This window comes from Giraffa tippelskirchi, chromosome 2 (assembly GCF_054371585.1).
Source record: "Giraffa tippelskirchi isolate mGirTip1 chromosome 2, T2T-mGirTip1v1.2.pri, whole genome shotgun sequence".
Taxonomy (NCBI): domain Eukaryota; kingdom Metazoa; phylum Chordata; class Mammalia; order Artiodactyla; family Giraffidae; genus Giraffa; species Giraffa tippelskirchi.
This window is the reverse complement of record NC_137276.1, coordinates 114,042,544-114,059,836: the sequence shown is the minus strand read 5'-3', so window position 1 is coordinate 114,059,836 and position 17,293 is coordinate 114,042,544. Positions and strand designations below refer to the sequence as shown.

The 17,293-nt window shown below is 42.0% G+C and overlaps 1 protein-coding gene across 6 annotated transcripts in view; it reads right to left on the bottom strand.

The window, feature by feature from the left end:
• TAF5L (TATA-box binding protein associated factor 5 like) overlaps positions 1-17,293 on the bottom strand; it is a 35,158-nt gene that overhangs the window by 15,185 nt on the left and 2,680 nt on the right. For 4 of the 6 annotated variants that reach the window (XM_081570300.1, XM_081570301.1, XM_081570299.1 and 1 more), the window contains 2 exons: positions 7,195-7,339; positions 3,970-4,074 (listed from right to left, as the gene is read on the bottom strand). In XM_081570300.1, coding sequence (XP_081426426.1) covers positions 3,970-4,074; positions 7,195-7,336 — 247 coding nt within the window. In that variant the 5' untranslated portion in view covers positions 7,337-7,339. Of the gene's footprint in view, positions 1-3,969; positions 4,075-6,217; positions 6,330-7,003; positions 7,089-7,194; positions 7,340-8,772; positions 8,841-17,293 lie in introns of those variants that run through there. The other 2 variants (XM_081570302.1, XM_081570303.1) reach the window with 2 other exon arrangements.

Sequence of the window (17,293 nt, the reverse complement as noted above, 5' to 3'; positions counted from 1 at the left end):
ACTCTATGTGACTGCCATGGACTGCCAGACTTCCCTGTCCTTCACTATCTCCTAGAGTTGGCTCAAATTCATGTTCACTGAGTCAACAATGCAATCTAATCATCTCATCCTCTGCCGCCCCCTTCTCCCATTGCCTTCAATCTTTCCCAGCATCAGGGTCTTTTCCAATTAGTCGGCTATTCGCATCCAGTGGCCAAATATAGCTGTACCGAGCGTTAGGCAGAATTATGACCTTGTGAATCATCTTTATTTGGAGATTAATTATGTTTTAAGAAGATGGGTATGGTTGCCAGGTTCATAGCGGGTGGACTTGTGATGGTTAATTTTATGTGTCAATGAGGCTAGGACAGATTGCTTAGATATTGGGTCAAACATTCTAGATGTTTCTGTGAAGGAAATTTTTTAGATGAGATGAACATTTAAATCAGTAGACTAAGCAGAGTGGGTTCCCCTCCATATGTGGGTGGGATTCATCCAATCGCTGAAGGTCTCAGGAGCACAATGAGGAGAAGAAGGAATTCTGCCAGAAGACTGCTTTTGGACATGAGCTGTGGCTCTCCTGGGTCCCAGTCTGCAGGCCTGCCCTGAAGATTTTGGACTTGTCAGTCTCTGCAATCATGTGAGCCAACTCCTTAAGACAAATCTCTTTCTTTATATACATATTCCATTCTGTTGGTCCTGTTTCTCTGGAGAACCCTGACTAATACAGATTTTGGTATTTCTTTGAATACTCTAATTCTTTAGAAGACCTCTGGAAAATTTCAGTCTCAAAATACTAACAAAAAGATTCAATTTTATCATTTAGATATCCAATATATTCTATTGGGGTGAAGGGCTGTTTTCAACTCCTTACAATCTTAAGTTTCAGGCTTATTTTTGAAAATGAGAGGTATTTTAATTTACTAAGCTCAGGATAAAAAAAAAAAACAAAAAACACTTGCCATCTAGAAATAGGGATGCGGTACTTCCCTTGCTCTTCAAAGGCTCACCTCACTTTAAGGCACTAACACTGCGTGTGTGCCTTCTATGAGCCAGGCACTTACACCCAAACTGTATCTAAGAGCCCCAGGTATCCCCAGGTTCAGATCCAGAGTGATTGACTCCAGTCTATGCTCTTCCTACTGAGTGTCCTGGAGAAAAGGCCCTCAACAGGTGAGCTCACAGAACCTCTCACCCCATAGCTTCCAGAGAAGAAATTATGTTGCAGGTGCTACAGCCTTAGTACTCACTTTCTCCATTATTTCCTTTAGGATTTTTCATCTCCTAGCCTTTAATTAGTATTTTTCCAAAGCTGATAATGAGTTCTGTACCTTACATGCTGTGCAGCAGGATGCCATCATCCTAACCATGTAAAAAGTAAAACCTGACTTGTTTCTGCTCAGTATACCTCCCCCCACCCCCCATTCCTAGCCCGAGTCATTCTCAGCTCTCCCTCCTTTACTCCTGGATATCCCACCTTGACAACGAAACTATGAACTCAAAACTCTGCTTTCCACTTCCACAGCCCTGTCTCCCTCCTCAGGGCTTCAGTGGACTTGGGCTGGCCTCCATCGCTCCTTAACAAACACTCTTGTCCACTGCTCCCATATCCATAGTCACACCCAGGCTTGTCTCCATCACACAGGATGAAGGTCACACTTCTAAGCCTGTGGTCAAATCCTGCCTCCATTCCGTCTTTATCTCCAATCTGAAAGCCCATTTTCAACAAAGGGCTCCTTCAAGGTTCCTGAAAACATAATCACCACCTCTGCCCCTCTGTTCATGCCTCTGCACAGAGCCCAAATTCTTCTACTTCTCTTCCACAGATGTCTGAAATCCAAGTGATAATGTAAAGCCTACTCTCCTCAAGAAGGCCGCCTCTAATTGCTACACCCCAACCTCTCTCTCCCTTCACTTCAAATGCGGACTCAATACGCGGCAATTGGTTCCATACTGGTCCATGAAAACACTTTCCCTACTGTCACATTTCATGCAAAAACTGTGACTTTTGGCCCTCTTACTTAGGATTAACCTCCAATTCAGATTAATGACTATATGTTATACTTCCATCTTGGGGCCCAGGAGATAATTATTCATTTGATTTGGCTGACTGCTCTTCAGAGACCTGATGGTAGAGAAAAATGTTCCAGGAAAAAGCATTCTGTAAGGAAAAACCATTTATATTCTCCCTCTCAAAATAACCTGTGACCAAGGACTGAAGAATTAAATTATAGACAACAGGCAATTTTCTCAGTTTTGAAACAAGATGAGAAATTACGTAGGAAAAGGCTAATAGAGACTATCACAGCGACAGATTTGGAGCTTCCCAAGTTGTCTGGCTCCTTCATCAGAGGGCAGGCCCCCCACCAACACAGTCTACTGTTACCCCTAGCTCCAGTACAATCAATGCCTCATGTACATACAGTCTGAATGGATGCAAGAGAAGGGCTAAATGAGGCCAGGCATTTCTTTCTAAACCAACTTCCTCATCACTAGATTGATGAGAGAAATCTATTAAGGGGAAATCATAGCTGTATTTTAAAAACCAAGTGAAATTATTTTCTAAAAACAGATTTAAAAAAATTTAAAAATTGCTTAAAGCCTCAAAAACCAATGCCAATAGTTAAAAATATCTCATCTCCAAGTTCTTGCTTACCTCTGAAATTCTTTTTATAAATCCAATTTTTCTTTTTTATCTTTAGCTGACACAGAAAGCAACTGATCACTCTTCTGAGATATTTAACATTCATATGATGTAACGATCGTACTGGAGTTTCTTTCTTTCCAGTTTAAACATAATAGACTTTTTTTTATTAAACTGTTAATCTTTACAATTTTTTAATTTCTGTAACAATTTAAGACTATTTTCTACTTATGAATCCCATCACTCAACATCTGTGAAACTGATAAGATAACCCTCTCTAGGGTTTTATTTTGTAACCTTTAACTCCTGTAACATTCTGGTCATTTTGCCCAACTACAGAATGCAGGAAATGTGGATTCTTTGCTTTCAAACACTAGCCACTATGAGGGTGAAGTAAAATTAGAATTCTCAGTGTGTAATCAGGTATATTATTTTTGGTTTATATACTGATTGCTTACTAAAATTATTAACTCAAGGATTGTTCAAATAAGGAAAGAAAAATAAAACAACTTCAAAGTATTTGAACTATAATTTTCTACTAACCAATATGTGGATAATTACTCTCCATCTGTTGAGGACAGAGAAAGTTTTGTATTTCTTGCACCTCAAGGTGTTTTGTGTAAGGAAAGTACTCAACAAAAGACTTTGATTAAGAACCAGAATTAACGTAGTCACTTTTATTACAATCATCTCTCCAACGTTAAAATTATAATCAGTTGTCTTAGGACTAGTCAAAAATCACTTAATTTTGCCTTTGAATAGCCTTTTTCACTCTACATATGAGGAACTAAAGGCGCCAGACAGGCTACAAGACTTCATTTTTAAAAGTGACAAAGTCAAACACTGAATTATGAAACCTCATTATAATTCATATCTACTGGTTCTGTATTTCCACAGTTATTACACCACCCACAAACTGGTCTAAATTACAACTTTTAATTTTTTGTGTTGCTGATTCATGAGTATTATTCCTTTCTTGCACTTTTGGAAACAAGGGAAAAAGGCCATTTTGAGATGTACTATCTTACTGGCAGTGATAGCAATGTCCATTTCACATCCGCTGCATGTAAGGAGGCATCCTTACATGGCTGACTGAGCCTCCACTTACTCAGCACATGTCACAGGCACTGTGCTGAAGGCCACGGACTAGTGAGTAGCATGCTCAGAGCCCTTTAACCTCCGGATTTAACTCTCTCAGGAGTTCCAACAAACTATAAGTTTGAATACAAGACTTGTGTTCAACTACCTTTGGATCCCTGGTACCTAAAACCATAGCTGGAACACAGCAGGTTCTGAGGGAAATGTGCATCACCCCTTTTTAACATGAAAAGGTGCTGAGTACTTACCGGTGAGAAAATTCCGCAGCCGTCCAAACTGTACTTCATATTGCTGGGGCTCTGCCTGGCAAGGGGCTGCTGACACTATGTTGGCACAACCAGATTCTGATTGGACTACAGAGGAAGAGACACACAAGATGCGGACAAAAAGATAATCATTAGCCTAAAATGTGGCAGGATGGGTGGAAGCTGGTGTTGAGGGGCATCAGTGGCACTGAACATCTCAATACATTTTCACAGTACGTTGGAGCTTCTGGTTAAGTATGACTGACACATCTACCTCCCCTTCCTGACACCCAGTGATGTGACAGCACAGGAACTTAAGGTACAAAGCACAGGTTACACAAGTCAGATGAGAGGAGAGGTGCAGAGACTCATGAGAGACTCCTCTGGATGCATCTGAGCCCAGGACCTGGTACTGCACCATCATGTGCCCTTGGATGGGTCTACCTTCAACCTTGGTGCTGGGCATTCAGGGGGCCCTTTCAATCTAGAAATTCACATCTTGCAATTCTGAGAAATTTTCTTGAATCATTTTGTTGACTCTCTCTTGTGTTCTCTTTCTGGGACTCTTACAATTTCTAGGTAGGCCTTCTGAACTGATCCTTTAACCTCTCCCAGATTCCATTTTTTGTCTTTCTGCTCTACTCTCTGGGAGGCTTTCTCAACTTTCAACTCTTCTAATGATTTTTCATTAGATTTGTCTTGTAAATACATGTACATACATAAATATGTGGTTTTGAACTGTGGTGTTGGAGAAGACTCTTGAGAGTCCCTTGGACTGCAAGGAGATCAAACAGTCAATCCTAAAGGAAATCAAACTGAATATTCACTGGAAGGACTGATGCTGAAACTTGAAGCTCCAATACTTTGGCCACCCGATGCGAAAAGCTGACTCATTAAAAAAGAACCCTGATGCTGGGAAAGACTGAAGGCAGAAGGGGATGACAGACATGAGTTTGAGCAAGCTCCGGGAGTTGGTGATGGACAGAGAAGCCTGGCGTGCTGCAGTTCGTGAGGTCACAATGAGTTGGACATGACTGAGCAACTGAACAACAACAACACAAATACTGAATGTTCTTTTTTCTCTGAAAATAGCATTGTTTCAAGACTACCCGTGATGGTATTTCTGAGGTTTTTCTTCTTTCTGCTGTTTGCTTTCTCCAAGATGCTTCTCATCATTTCTTTTCACTTCCATTTTTCATGTGAAGTAGATCAGTTTCTTTCAAGGTCTGAACCAACAGTCCCTAGTTTTCTGAAAGTCACCATCACAGAGCTATTAAGAATTCTGGGTGTGGGCTTATCATGCAAGAGGACCCGGATGGCATCTTCCTGGTGATGTCTTTAGGTCTCTTCTGTTGGGCAGGGCAGATTCACCAGGGACGAGCGGTAGTTAATCACTTTTCTGGTCAGTAGGTGCTCGGCTGCCAAAGTTCTCAGCAATGGGAGGAGGAAGAAGGCTGGAATCTCAATACTCAGGATGTAAACATACACTTCATCACCATTCTGTGAGTTCATGCTTTCTAAAAAGAAAGGCAAAGTTCTCCTACCCTTTTTGCTGGGGGTGGGAACCTCAGGACTGGAAAAAGGTGGCTGGGGACTGAGGAGCCATCTTTAGCAGCAATCTGGATGAAACACTAACACACATGTAATTAAGCATGGATGTAATTAATGCAGCAGGGCTGTAGAGCCATGACATACAACACAGAGAGATGGGGAGATGGGTGAGAAGAATCAGTGTCCCCTCCTAAACTCAAGAGACTTGATGGAAGGCTGCAGAGGCAGGAAGAGCCTCCTTCTCCTGCTGCCCTCCACAAGGAAGCCAGTCTCGAGTCCTCAGTCACGAGGCCTCACTGCGTCCTGCCCTCACTCTTCTGATGACTGCCTTTCAGCTCAGGCTGTCCTCACTTCAGACTGGATCACACCGTAGCCTTCTGAGTAGCTCCCCTGGTTCTCATCTGGCCCTTCCTTGGTTAACACAGACACCAGAGTTATCTTCCAAAAATCCACATTTGATAACTTGGATGCTCCCCTTCAACTCTCCCCCCTGATAAGCTCCTAATGGTTCTCTGGAAACTTGGCTCATTCTTTCTATGATTTACTGACCCCTGACTATATGCTGGAAACCACTAGACCTTCTGGGAAGCCCTCTTGACCTGCTGATCTACCTGTAAAGAGTATGTTCTTTGTTTGCACGGAGGCTGAGCATCCCCCTCACAGGACTCACTATGTCACTCTCCCATGAGTGCTGATTTACCTGCCTCATTTCCCGACTGTAATGTGAAGCACCTCAGAAGCCAGGATCAAGTCTCAGCTCTCTCTAGAACTTCTCAGCACCTGGCCACCGGCAGGCCTTCCAAGACTGTCTGCTAAATGCAGACATAATTATTCAGATTACTCAATTAAATTATTCAGGATAAAATTTTATGATAATCACATTTCACGCTTCTCACTTTTCCTAGCAGTTTTCTAGAAATAACAAGGCCCTCTCCTGATATGCCATCATATCTAAATCAAGACAACTGAGAACACAAATTTAATACTACTGTCTATCAGCAACAGCACAGGTTCCAATGAACACAAGGCAGCAGGAGCTTACCAAAGATTGTGATGCCAAGCTTAGAAGGAATTACTCATGTCCTGTACACTGGCCATCTTACTAGAAACAGTAAGGCATTCATGAATCTATTCCAAGTCCATCACCTGGCCCCGTCCTTGTCAGGGGAACCCAGTTGAGTCCATAGGTGAGGGACAGTGAGTGAGTCTGACATGGAAGACAAGGAGACAGATGCCTGCTAGGCTTCTTATGAGGAGCCAGGGCTGAGCTAGAGAAGGCACTGTAATCTCAAGCTTCACCCTTGGCCCTTTAAAGATGCTTATAACCAATCTAAAAGTATTGCAGGAAAAATTTCTCAAAATTTTTTCTAAAAAATCCAAATCCAATTTCAAAACAATTTCAAACAAAAGCAAAAACACATTGTAAGTTTCAGGAATATGCGTATGATGCCAACACTTCCAACCACTTCCCAAAGGACTCACCCACCTGGAGATCCTGGCCTTCCATGACTGAGGCCAGGGTGAGATGGGAGGGGCCCACGCAAGAGGGAAGAAGAGAGTCGCACACAGCATCAGGCACAGCTCAAAGGCCCTGGGGTTCCAAGGGAGGGCGTGTGACAACGGGTTTTCAAAGAGGCACTTGGGCCAGCTGCTGCCTCTGGGAGAGGGGCAAGGTACCTGCGAGGCTGACAGCCATCTCCTCGGTGCTCTGTGACAGCCGCAGGCCTTGCTTCAGTGGGCCGTCCGCATCCCCATACTGCCGGCGTTTGAGGTAGCAGGACACGGCCATCTGGATCTGCTCGGTGCGGACCCGTTTCATGACCTGCAGGGGAGCCACATGGACAGCTGGATGTCATGCACGGGTAGGGGCCACCTGGCTGACTTGAGAGCCTTCATGACCAACCTCACCCTCCCCCACCTTATCTACTGTCCCAATGACCACCTGGCCAACTTCAATCATGGAAAATGAGAATAGCCTAGATATTAGGTTGGTACAAATGTAATTGTAGCTTTTGTGTTGTTAAATTTGCTGTTTGATACTGGAATACATTTTTAAATAAATGTGGTTATGTTATATAACATTTTAACGACATTTCTCATCTTACTTTTTTTGGTAATGATTTATTACTTGCTGTTTATTTTATATTTATTTTAGACTATGGAAATGAGGTTCAACAAAATGCAAATCTGAATGATTTTCTTACTTGAGTTCAAAATGGGTCATAAAGCAGTGGAGACAACTCGCGCCATCAACAATGCATTTGGCCTAGGAACTGCTAATGATCAATTAGCTAATGTAGTGGTTCAAGAAGTTTTGCAAAGGAGACAGGAGCCTTGAAGATGAAGAGAGTAGTGGCTGGCCATCAGAAGTGGACAACGACCAACTGAGAGCAGTCATCGAAGCTGATCCTCTTAGGACTACACAGGAAGCTGCTGAAGAACTCAATGTTGACCATTCTACAGTCATTTGGCATTTGAAGCAAATTGGAAAGGTAAAAAACTTGATAAGTGGGTGCCTCAGGAACTGACCAAAAAAAAAATCATCATTTTGAAGTATTGTCTTCTCTTATTATACACAACAACAATATACCATTTCTCAATCAGATTTTGATGTGCCACAAAAAGTGGATTTTATGTAACAACCAATGATGACCAGTTCAGTGACTGAACTGAGAAGCAGCTCCAAAGCACTTCCAAAAGCCAAACCTGCACCAAAAAAAGGTCACAGTTATCGTTTAGTGGTCTGCTGCCTGCCTGATCCACTACAGCTTTCTGAATCCCAGTGAAACTGTTATACCTGGGAAGTATGCTCAGGAAATCAAAGAGATACACTGAAAAATGCAATGCCTGCAGCCAACATTGGTCAACAGAAAGGGCCCAATTCTTCTCTACAGCAACGCCTGACTACATATCACACAACCAATGCTTCAAAAGTTGACTGAATTGGGCTACGAAGTTTTGCCTCATCCACCACATTCACCTGACCTCTTGTCAACCGACTACCACTTCTTCAAGCATCTTGACAACTTTTTGCAGGGAAAATGTTTCCACAACCAGCAGAAGGCAGAAAATGCTTTCCAAGAGTTTGTCAAATCCCAAAGCATGCATTTTTATGCTACAGGAATAAACTTATTTCTCGTTGGCAAACATGTGCTGATTGTAACAGCTCCTATTTTGATTAATAAAGATGTGTCTGAATCTAGTTATAATGATTTAAAATTCACGGTCCAAAACTGTAATCATTTTTGTACCAACCTAATAATAAAGCCCCACAGGGAGAATGGTTACATGTATACACACGTCTGTTCGCTTGAGTCCCTTTGCTGTTCCCCTGAAACTATCACAACATTGTTAATCGGCTATACCCCAATACAAAATAGTTAAAAAAAAATAGAAGCCCCACAGATTTCCCCCCCAAACTCCATTTAGATCAGTATGTTTACATTTCAGTCATGTTGTTTACCTCTTTCACTCTTGATCTGTAACACCAGCTACAGATAAGCATCAAAATAATAAGAGGATATGTATACGTATTAGAAAATTCCTCATGAGTTCTTTTAATTTTATTCTTGCCTGTGCTGGGTCTCTGCTGTCTTGTGTGAGCTTTCTCAGTTGTGACAAGCAGGGGTTACTCGCTCTTTGAGCTGCACAGGTTCCCACTGTGGTGACCTCTCTTGTTGCAGAGCACCAGCTCTAGGGCGCATGGGCTTCAGTAGTTGTGGCTCTTGGGCTTAGGTGCCCCATGACACGTGGATACTTCTTGGACTAGGGATTGAACCCACATTCCCTGCATTGGTATGTGGACTCTCAATGGACCACCAAGGACCACCAGTGGACCACCAGGGACATCCTCTCATGAATTCTTATATGGGAGGAAATGCAGGGGTAATAGTCAAACTAATTTAAGGTGGTAATTCAAGCTAGTTTGAAAGTTCCCCTTCAAAAGGACTATTTTCCTTGACTGCTAAATTTATGATCAAGAATGACAGAAACTCCTTGGACTTCCCTAGTGGTCCAGTGGTTAAGACTATGCGCTCCCAATGCAGGGGGCCCAGGTTTAACCCCTGGTCAGGGAACTAGGGGCTTCCCTGGTGGCTCAGATGGTAAAGAATCTGCCTGCAATGCAGGAGACCCGGGTTTGATCCCAGGGTTGGGAAGATTCCCTAGAGAAGGGAATGGCAACCCACTCCAGTAATCTTGCCTGGAGAATCTCATGGACAGAGGAGCCTGGTGGGTTACAGTTCATGGGGTCGCAAAGAGTTGGACACGACTAAGTGACTAACACTTTCACTTCAGGGAACGATCCCACATGCCATAACTAAGACCTGGCCCAGCCAAATATATGTGTATGTACATACACACACACACACACACACACACACACACACAGAATATCAGGAACCCCTGATGTTGCTATCGGCCTCAAACACTCCTCTGCCTGGAGTAAAGAATACTGCAGTCCAGATGAACAATGACAGCTGGATGAATTTTATAGGTTCACTCCGGTGATGTAAAAAATATTTTCTTCTTCAGAATCAAAAAATGGTGTCCATTTTGGAATGCAAACATTATCCGTACACATGTGATTGTCCCCATCAGGGTAACTTTCTCTAAATCAAGGGCTTCTAATTTTTTTGTCTGCATGTGGAAGATGTGTTTTTGATGATTTATTTGGATATGTTTAAGTTTTCAGTTTCAGTTATAGGCACTGGACTTCTCTTTTGTGATTTCCTCCATTTGTTTTAAGATTTAAAATTCTTTGCATTTGAAAAATCTGTTATTCTTTAAATATTAAAAAAATTTATCCATATATAATTTTTATCCATTGAAATTTCTTTCAGTGAATAACCAAATAACTATTTTATCCAGATACTGCACCAAACAAGCTGTTCCAAAATCACTGACAAATAATCCTTGCAAACTGACTCATGTTAACTCTTTCAAAACATAATCTGAAGATTTTTTTAAAAGATAATCTGAAGATGGACTTTTCAATTGCATAAAAGTCATACAACAGAACAAACAGTAAAGGCTGGAGATATGCATATACAAAAATACATATATTTATATACAAATATAAAACGTTACAACATCATAAATGTTATTTTAAACCAAGTGTATAGAATGATTATATTATCTATGCATTTCATTTCTGGATCGCAGAGACAGTATCAAATATTTGTTAAAAAGGAGAGGCAGTGGGTCTGATATGGTTGAGTCAGTGATACAATGAAACATATATCTAACTTCAAGAATTCTTAATCTCCAAACTCTTCCAAAGCAACCCAATTCCTCGTATTTTAGCTGAAACTAAAACTTTTCCACATTTCCTACTAACCATCTCTTATTGCCGTAGGAATGCAAACTTGTATCAATGTATGTCCCTTAGTGTTTCAAATAAGATAGGATTTAAGAGGTTACCTGTCTGACAGGAAAAAAATGTACACAGGAAAGACGTGGGAAAACTGACAGAACAGACCCGGAAATGACAAGTGAACCCAAGGTGGGACAGTGTATATGTATGTTTAAAGAGAAGGAGAAAAGAGACAGCAAAGAGAAAGCAGCTAGAACAATAGTTAAAAAAAAAACACAACTGACCGTATTGGGGATTACTAGAAACTTGTTTGTAAATATAGATTCTAACGAATTTGCCCAAATTAGCTGCCCCAAACAGTAGTTTCTGGCTCCAAACCACCACTTATGAGGACCTTTCCTGAGGGTAGGCAGTGAATCATCTGCAAGGCCATGGATCTCAAGGGGAGGAACGCAGGCATTAAGTCTCTTTTACAGCTGCGCTCAACTGAAATATCAGCGACATGAGCCAACCAACTTCCCTGGACTAGATTCCAGGGCACATATATTTTAAATGAAATAAATAATAAATGAAAAGAGTTCTGCAGAGCAATCAGTCCCTCTCCCTTGACTGATTTCCCTAGATGCCATGTTGTTTTTCAGTAGCTAAATCGTTTCTGACTCTTTTGCGACTCCATGGACTGTAGCCCACCAGGCTCCTCTGTCTGTGGGATTTCCCAGGCAAGAATACTGGAGAGGGTTGCCATTTCCTTCTCCAAAGGATCTTCCCTACCCAGGGATTGAACCCACGTCTCTTGCTTGGCAGGTGAATTCTTTACCATTGAGCCACCTGAGAAGCCTGATCTCCACAGTACCAATACCCATAAATGGACACATGAAGAAAAGAAAAAACAAAACAAACCCTCTTTAAAATGGACCTGTCTTTTTGAGAGACTCAGGCATGAGATTAACACTGCAATTCTCTTACCTCTTTATCTTTTCCCATATTTATAAAATCTTTTAAATTTAAATTGATTTTCAATCTAATTACATCTTTGTCAAAAAATTTCAGGTTTTCGCTTAATTTTCAATTGACATAAAGTATTTTAACTTTAAATTTAAAAATACATACATACATACCTTTCTAAAATGAGGATTCTGACCTAATATGTATCTACTTCAACAAAGTTGCTACAGAAGATCAGGACAGGATCACCTTCCTGCCTCAAAGTACCACCAGGAAGGAAGAAACACAGCTGCTCTCTTAACACTCTCCCCTGCAGACTAACCCCAACCACTTATGTTCAAATGTGTGTGGTTGGAGGGGTGCTTAAAGAGATAGCCCCAGCCCAGCACTTCATGGGCTAAGGACTACCCAATTCCATGAGATGCCAATAGAGCACTATGTGAATAGTGTGTCTCCCCTCACCCCTCAGATACAAGGTGACAGCTTTGAGGATAAATGAGTTCAAAACAAATCCAGGCAAACTCACCACCACTATCCTTAAATCAATTCCCTAACTGAGTATATGGACAGCAGCTAGATGTTTCTGTGTTTTTTAAGTGTATGTTTTCCAGTTGTAATTATGCTTAAAAACTGATAAAAATCATTTTATACTTTTAAAGTGAGATGTAAAGTGCCTACTAGGGACTCACGTATCAGTTCTCTTCTCTTTCACTGCAGCATTCTACATGCTTGCATATCCATTGAAAGATCATTCTAAGTAGCATCTAAAAACCCAAGTTTTTGCAATTAATCATCATGATTAAATGTTTTGTGGAAATATAAATCATAGCTTAAAAATAAATGAACCAGACTATTCTTGGTTTCAGTCATACATGATATAATTTTAAAACTTGCAGAATACGCTTGAACTAAAAGCTGTGCTCTTTCCCATGGTGTCCTAAGAAATAAATGCCACAAGAATAAGGCTCACAGCTGGGGGCTCAGGAAGAAATGTAGAATCTGGGAGGGAATAGGGTGGAGCAGAAATCATACAGTCTGGCAGCCAGATGACACTAGAAATGGATCTTCTCTAACATCAGCTGAGACCTCCATAAAGTCCCAGAAGTCTTTTCTTGGCAATTAATTTCTTTTCCTGTAGCTTCCTACCCCATCCACTCCAAACCTGCAGTAGTCTCCTTAACCAGCCAGCCAACATCAGCAAGCTGTTTACTAAGACTTGAGATTCCTCAACTCTTGTCAAATCTAAGTCATTTTCCCCTACTATCTTACATGGCTTCCAGGCTGCTGAACACGCCACCTCCCCTGCAAGCGTGTCTTCTGGTTCCCCTCGTCCACCCTTCACATTCCCTGCATCATAGCACCAGTGACACAAGACTCTATGCTGTCTCTAGTCAGATCACCTTTCTGAGCTCAAGACCGAAAGATTTCTCTACCTGGATGCTGCCAAAATGCAATGTGGTCAAATTCTCTTCCTTCCATACTTCCTCCTTCTAGTTTTCCTAGGCAGCTTAATGGTGCCACCAACCACCAACAGAGACAACAACAACAAAAACCACAAACAAAACCAACTAAACAAGCAAAAAGTGGTGGTCCTCTTCTCTTGTCTCCCCCAACCTCACTTCTAAAAGGCCATCATCTCCTTCTATTCCAGATAGGATTCTGTCTTGGAGCCACTGTGCTACTACATCCTCACTGCTGCTTTTTGACAGCACAAATCATTCTCACCTGGACTATGCCAATATCCTCCCACCTCTAGGCCTACCTCAAACACCCTTTTGAAGGTGCTCAGAGAAAAAGACAAATCTGATTATGCTACCCCATGCTAAAGCCCTCTCCTGCCATCCCTGTTTCTTAGTTGCCCCAGATGAACAGTTCCCTAGAACAGGGCTGTTATCTTGGAAATTCACATTAAAAATAAAGTGAGCTTTGTCTAGCTCCTGCTTGGAATTCTCAACGGTTTACTTTGGGCACGTGATTTCTCCGGATTTTTATGAACCAAGAGAGCCACAAATATTTAATTCCTACTTCAACACTGTTTTAGGGCTTAGAAAACTTATTTCTATACAAAACCTTGTTAACGTGGAAGAGTATGGCACAAGCTATAGAATGGCTACCTATATCTACCATGTCTGATTTTATAAAGAAAACTTTCCACATGTATTCCATTTACAACGTCTGCAGACAGAAGAAATAGGACATTGTGCTCTCAGAATAAGGGGGATATGGTTTCCTATGTTTATCATTCTCTCTGAAACAGGATTCAAATGAAGTTTTGGAGATGCTTTAGTGACATTAAACCCTCGTGAGTGTCTCAATGGAAAGATCACTTTTTTACTCTAGAGTAGTACTTACTGCCCATGGGCTTCCCGTCTGCCAGTGCAGGAGATGCGGGTTCAATTCCTGGGTCGGGAAGATCCCTTGGAGAAAGAAATGACAACCACTCCAGTATTCCTGCCTGGGAAATCCCATGGACAGAGAAGCCTGGAGGGCTATAGTCCATGGGGTCACAGAAGACTGGGACATGACTTAACAACTAAAACAACAGTACTGCCCATAGGACTTCCTGCAATGATGGAAATGTACATCTGCACTGTTCAGTGTGGTAGCCACCAGCCACAAAGGGCTATTTAGCAATTAAAATGTGACTAATGTAACTGAAGAATTGAAGTTTTAGTTTTAATTAAAGCAACCACACGTGGCCAATGCACACATGAACAACACAGTCCCAGAGCATGGTATTATTTTGTGAAAATAAAGCAACAGTATCATAACTTAAAAATGTCAATTCACAAAGTTTTGCAAAATACTTCTGATTACTGAATTGCCAAATGTCCATTTAGTATTTTGCTTGTAAAAATGGTACTACCTTTTCCTTATTATCAAACCCTGTAAAGTTACTAAAATACAGATACATTTAAATACATCTTACCAGAAAGATAACTTATCTGATTGCTAAACAAAGATTTATGAATGGGAATTTTCTACAGCATTTTCTAAAGCTTGCCAATATACAACATTCTTTAAACCATCTTCAAGTTTAAAAAAAAATGAGAAGGGAAAAGAGAATTTGTTTCAGCAAACAGAGCAGCAGTTACTTTCTTGTACTTTATTCAAATAAAAGCAAGCTCAAACCTAAGACAACTTTACCCTTGCAATAAAAAATTAATAAAGAAAAATATTTGGTTAACTTAAAAAAAGGTTCCATTCCTGGGTCAGGAAGATCCCTTGGAGGAGGGCATGGCAATCCACTCCAGTGTTCTTGCCTGGAGAATACCACTGACAGAGGAGCCTGGTGGGCTACAGTCCATAGGGTCAGAAGCCACTGGCCAGCAAAGAGGCAGACACCACTGAAGCGACTCAGCATGCCCGCAAGCATCCACTTACATCTTCAACATCTATGCCTCTGTGGTCACTTTAGCCACTCTGAATCATCAATTCCATTTTCTAGAACACATCACCTTCGTATCTATCAAATCACCTATGACAGAGCACCTCTTGAACCCGCACATCACTGGAAATCTCAACAAAGCCATCAATACCCATTCAGGTGGGCATACTTTTTTTTACTTATCACTTATGATATTATACTAATTGTATAAATAATCCCAAACTAGCATTGACTGAGATTGTTTCAGTCCAGTACATTTCCCAAACGGCATCTTGTTGTTGGAAAGCGTAATTAGTGTTTGTAACAGGAGACACTTAGGCATGTTGTAACACTTTCTTTTAAGAGGGATACTTTCAGGGATACTTTGTCATCAAAGGTCCATCTAGTCAAGGCTATGGTTTTTCCAGTGGTTATGTATGGATGTGAGAGTTCGACTCTAAAGAAAGCTGCTGCAGCTGCTGCTAAGTCGCTTCAGTCATGTCCGACTCTGTGCAACCCCAGACGGCAGCCCACCAGGTTCCTCCGTCCCTGGGATTTTCCAGGCAAAAATACTGGAGTGGGTTGCCATTTCCTTCTCCAACGCATGCATGCATGCTAAGTCGCTTCAGCTGTGTCAAAGAAAGCTGAGAGCTGAAGAATTGATGCTTTTGAACTGTGGTGTTGGAGAAGACTCTTGAGAGTCCGTTGGACTGCAAGGAGATCCAACCAGTCCATCCTAAGGGAAATCAGTCCTGAGTATTCATTGGAAGGACTGATGCTGAAGCTGAAACTCCAATACTTTGGCCACCTGATGTGAAGAACTGACTCATCTGAAAAGACCCTGATGCTGGGAAAGATTGAGGGAAGGAGGAGAAGGGGACGACAGAGGATGAGATGGTCGGATGGCATCACTGACTCGATGGACATGGGTTTGGGTGGACTCCGGGAGTTGGTGATGGACAAGGAGGCCTGGCGTGCTGTGGTTCATGGGGTTGCAAAGAGTCAGACACAACTGAGCGACTTAACTGAACTGAACTGAACTTCAGGGGGGAGGTGGCAGGGAAATCCTGCCTTGTAGTTCAGTTCAGTTCAGTCGCTCAGTCGTGTCCAACTCTTTGCGACCCCATGAATTGCAGCATGCCAGGCCTCCCTGTCCATCACCAACTCCAGGAGTCCACCCAAACCCATGTCCATCGAGTCAGTGATGCCATCAAACCATCTCATCCTCTGTCGTCCCCTTCTCCTCCCGCCCCCAATCCTACCCAGCATTAGGGTCTTTTCCAATGAGTCAACCCTTCGCATGAGGTGCCCAAAGTATTGGAGTTTCAGCTTCAACATCAGACCTTCCAATGAACACCCAGGATTGATCTCTTTTAGGATGGATTGATTGGATCTCCTTGCAGTCCAAGGGACTCTCAAGAGTCTTCTCCAACACCACAGTTCAAAAGCATCAATTCTTCGGCGCTCAGCTTTCTTCACCATCCAACTCTCACATCCATACATGACCACTGGAAAAACCATAGCCTTGACTAGACGGGCTTTTGTTGGCAAAGTAATGTCTCTGCTTTTAAATATGCTATCTAGGTTGCAAGACTCCTTCCAAGGAGTAAGCGTCTTTTAATTTCATGGCTGCAGTCACCATCAGCAGTGATTCTGGATGCCTTGTAGTTAGGCATATACAATATATCCCTGAAGATCTTTTCAAGAGAAAAAGTTGCCTGGAATGGCCTCCAGGTTTCTTCATGCCTTCTCAAAGTGCTCTCTAAGCTTCCAGATTTGGATTAAAATGCCTGCCTCTGGTAAGCAGTCCTTTTCCTTTCAGAGTCAAAGGCAGACACAAAGCTACCAGGACAAGTGGCTGGGCCTTCCCTATTTTCAATTCCACATTACTACAGGTATGTGAAGTCACTCAGTCGTGTCCGACTCTTAGTGACCCCATGGACTGCAGCCTATCAGGCTCCTCCGTCCATGGGATTTTCCAGGCAAGAGTACTGGAGTGGGTTGCCATTGCCTTCTCCACCTACTACAGGTATAATCTTCCCATAAAGCTAATCTGATGCCATCTGTGCTCAGCTTAAAAACTTTCTCTTTCCTCCACCAGTGGAGAAGATAAAAAAAAAAAATCCAATTTCCACCTTGTCATCTCAAGG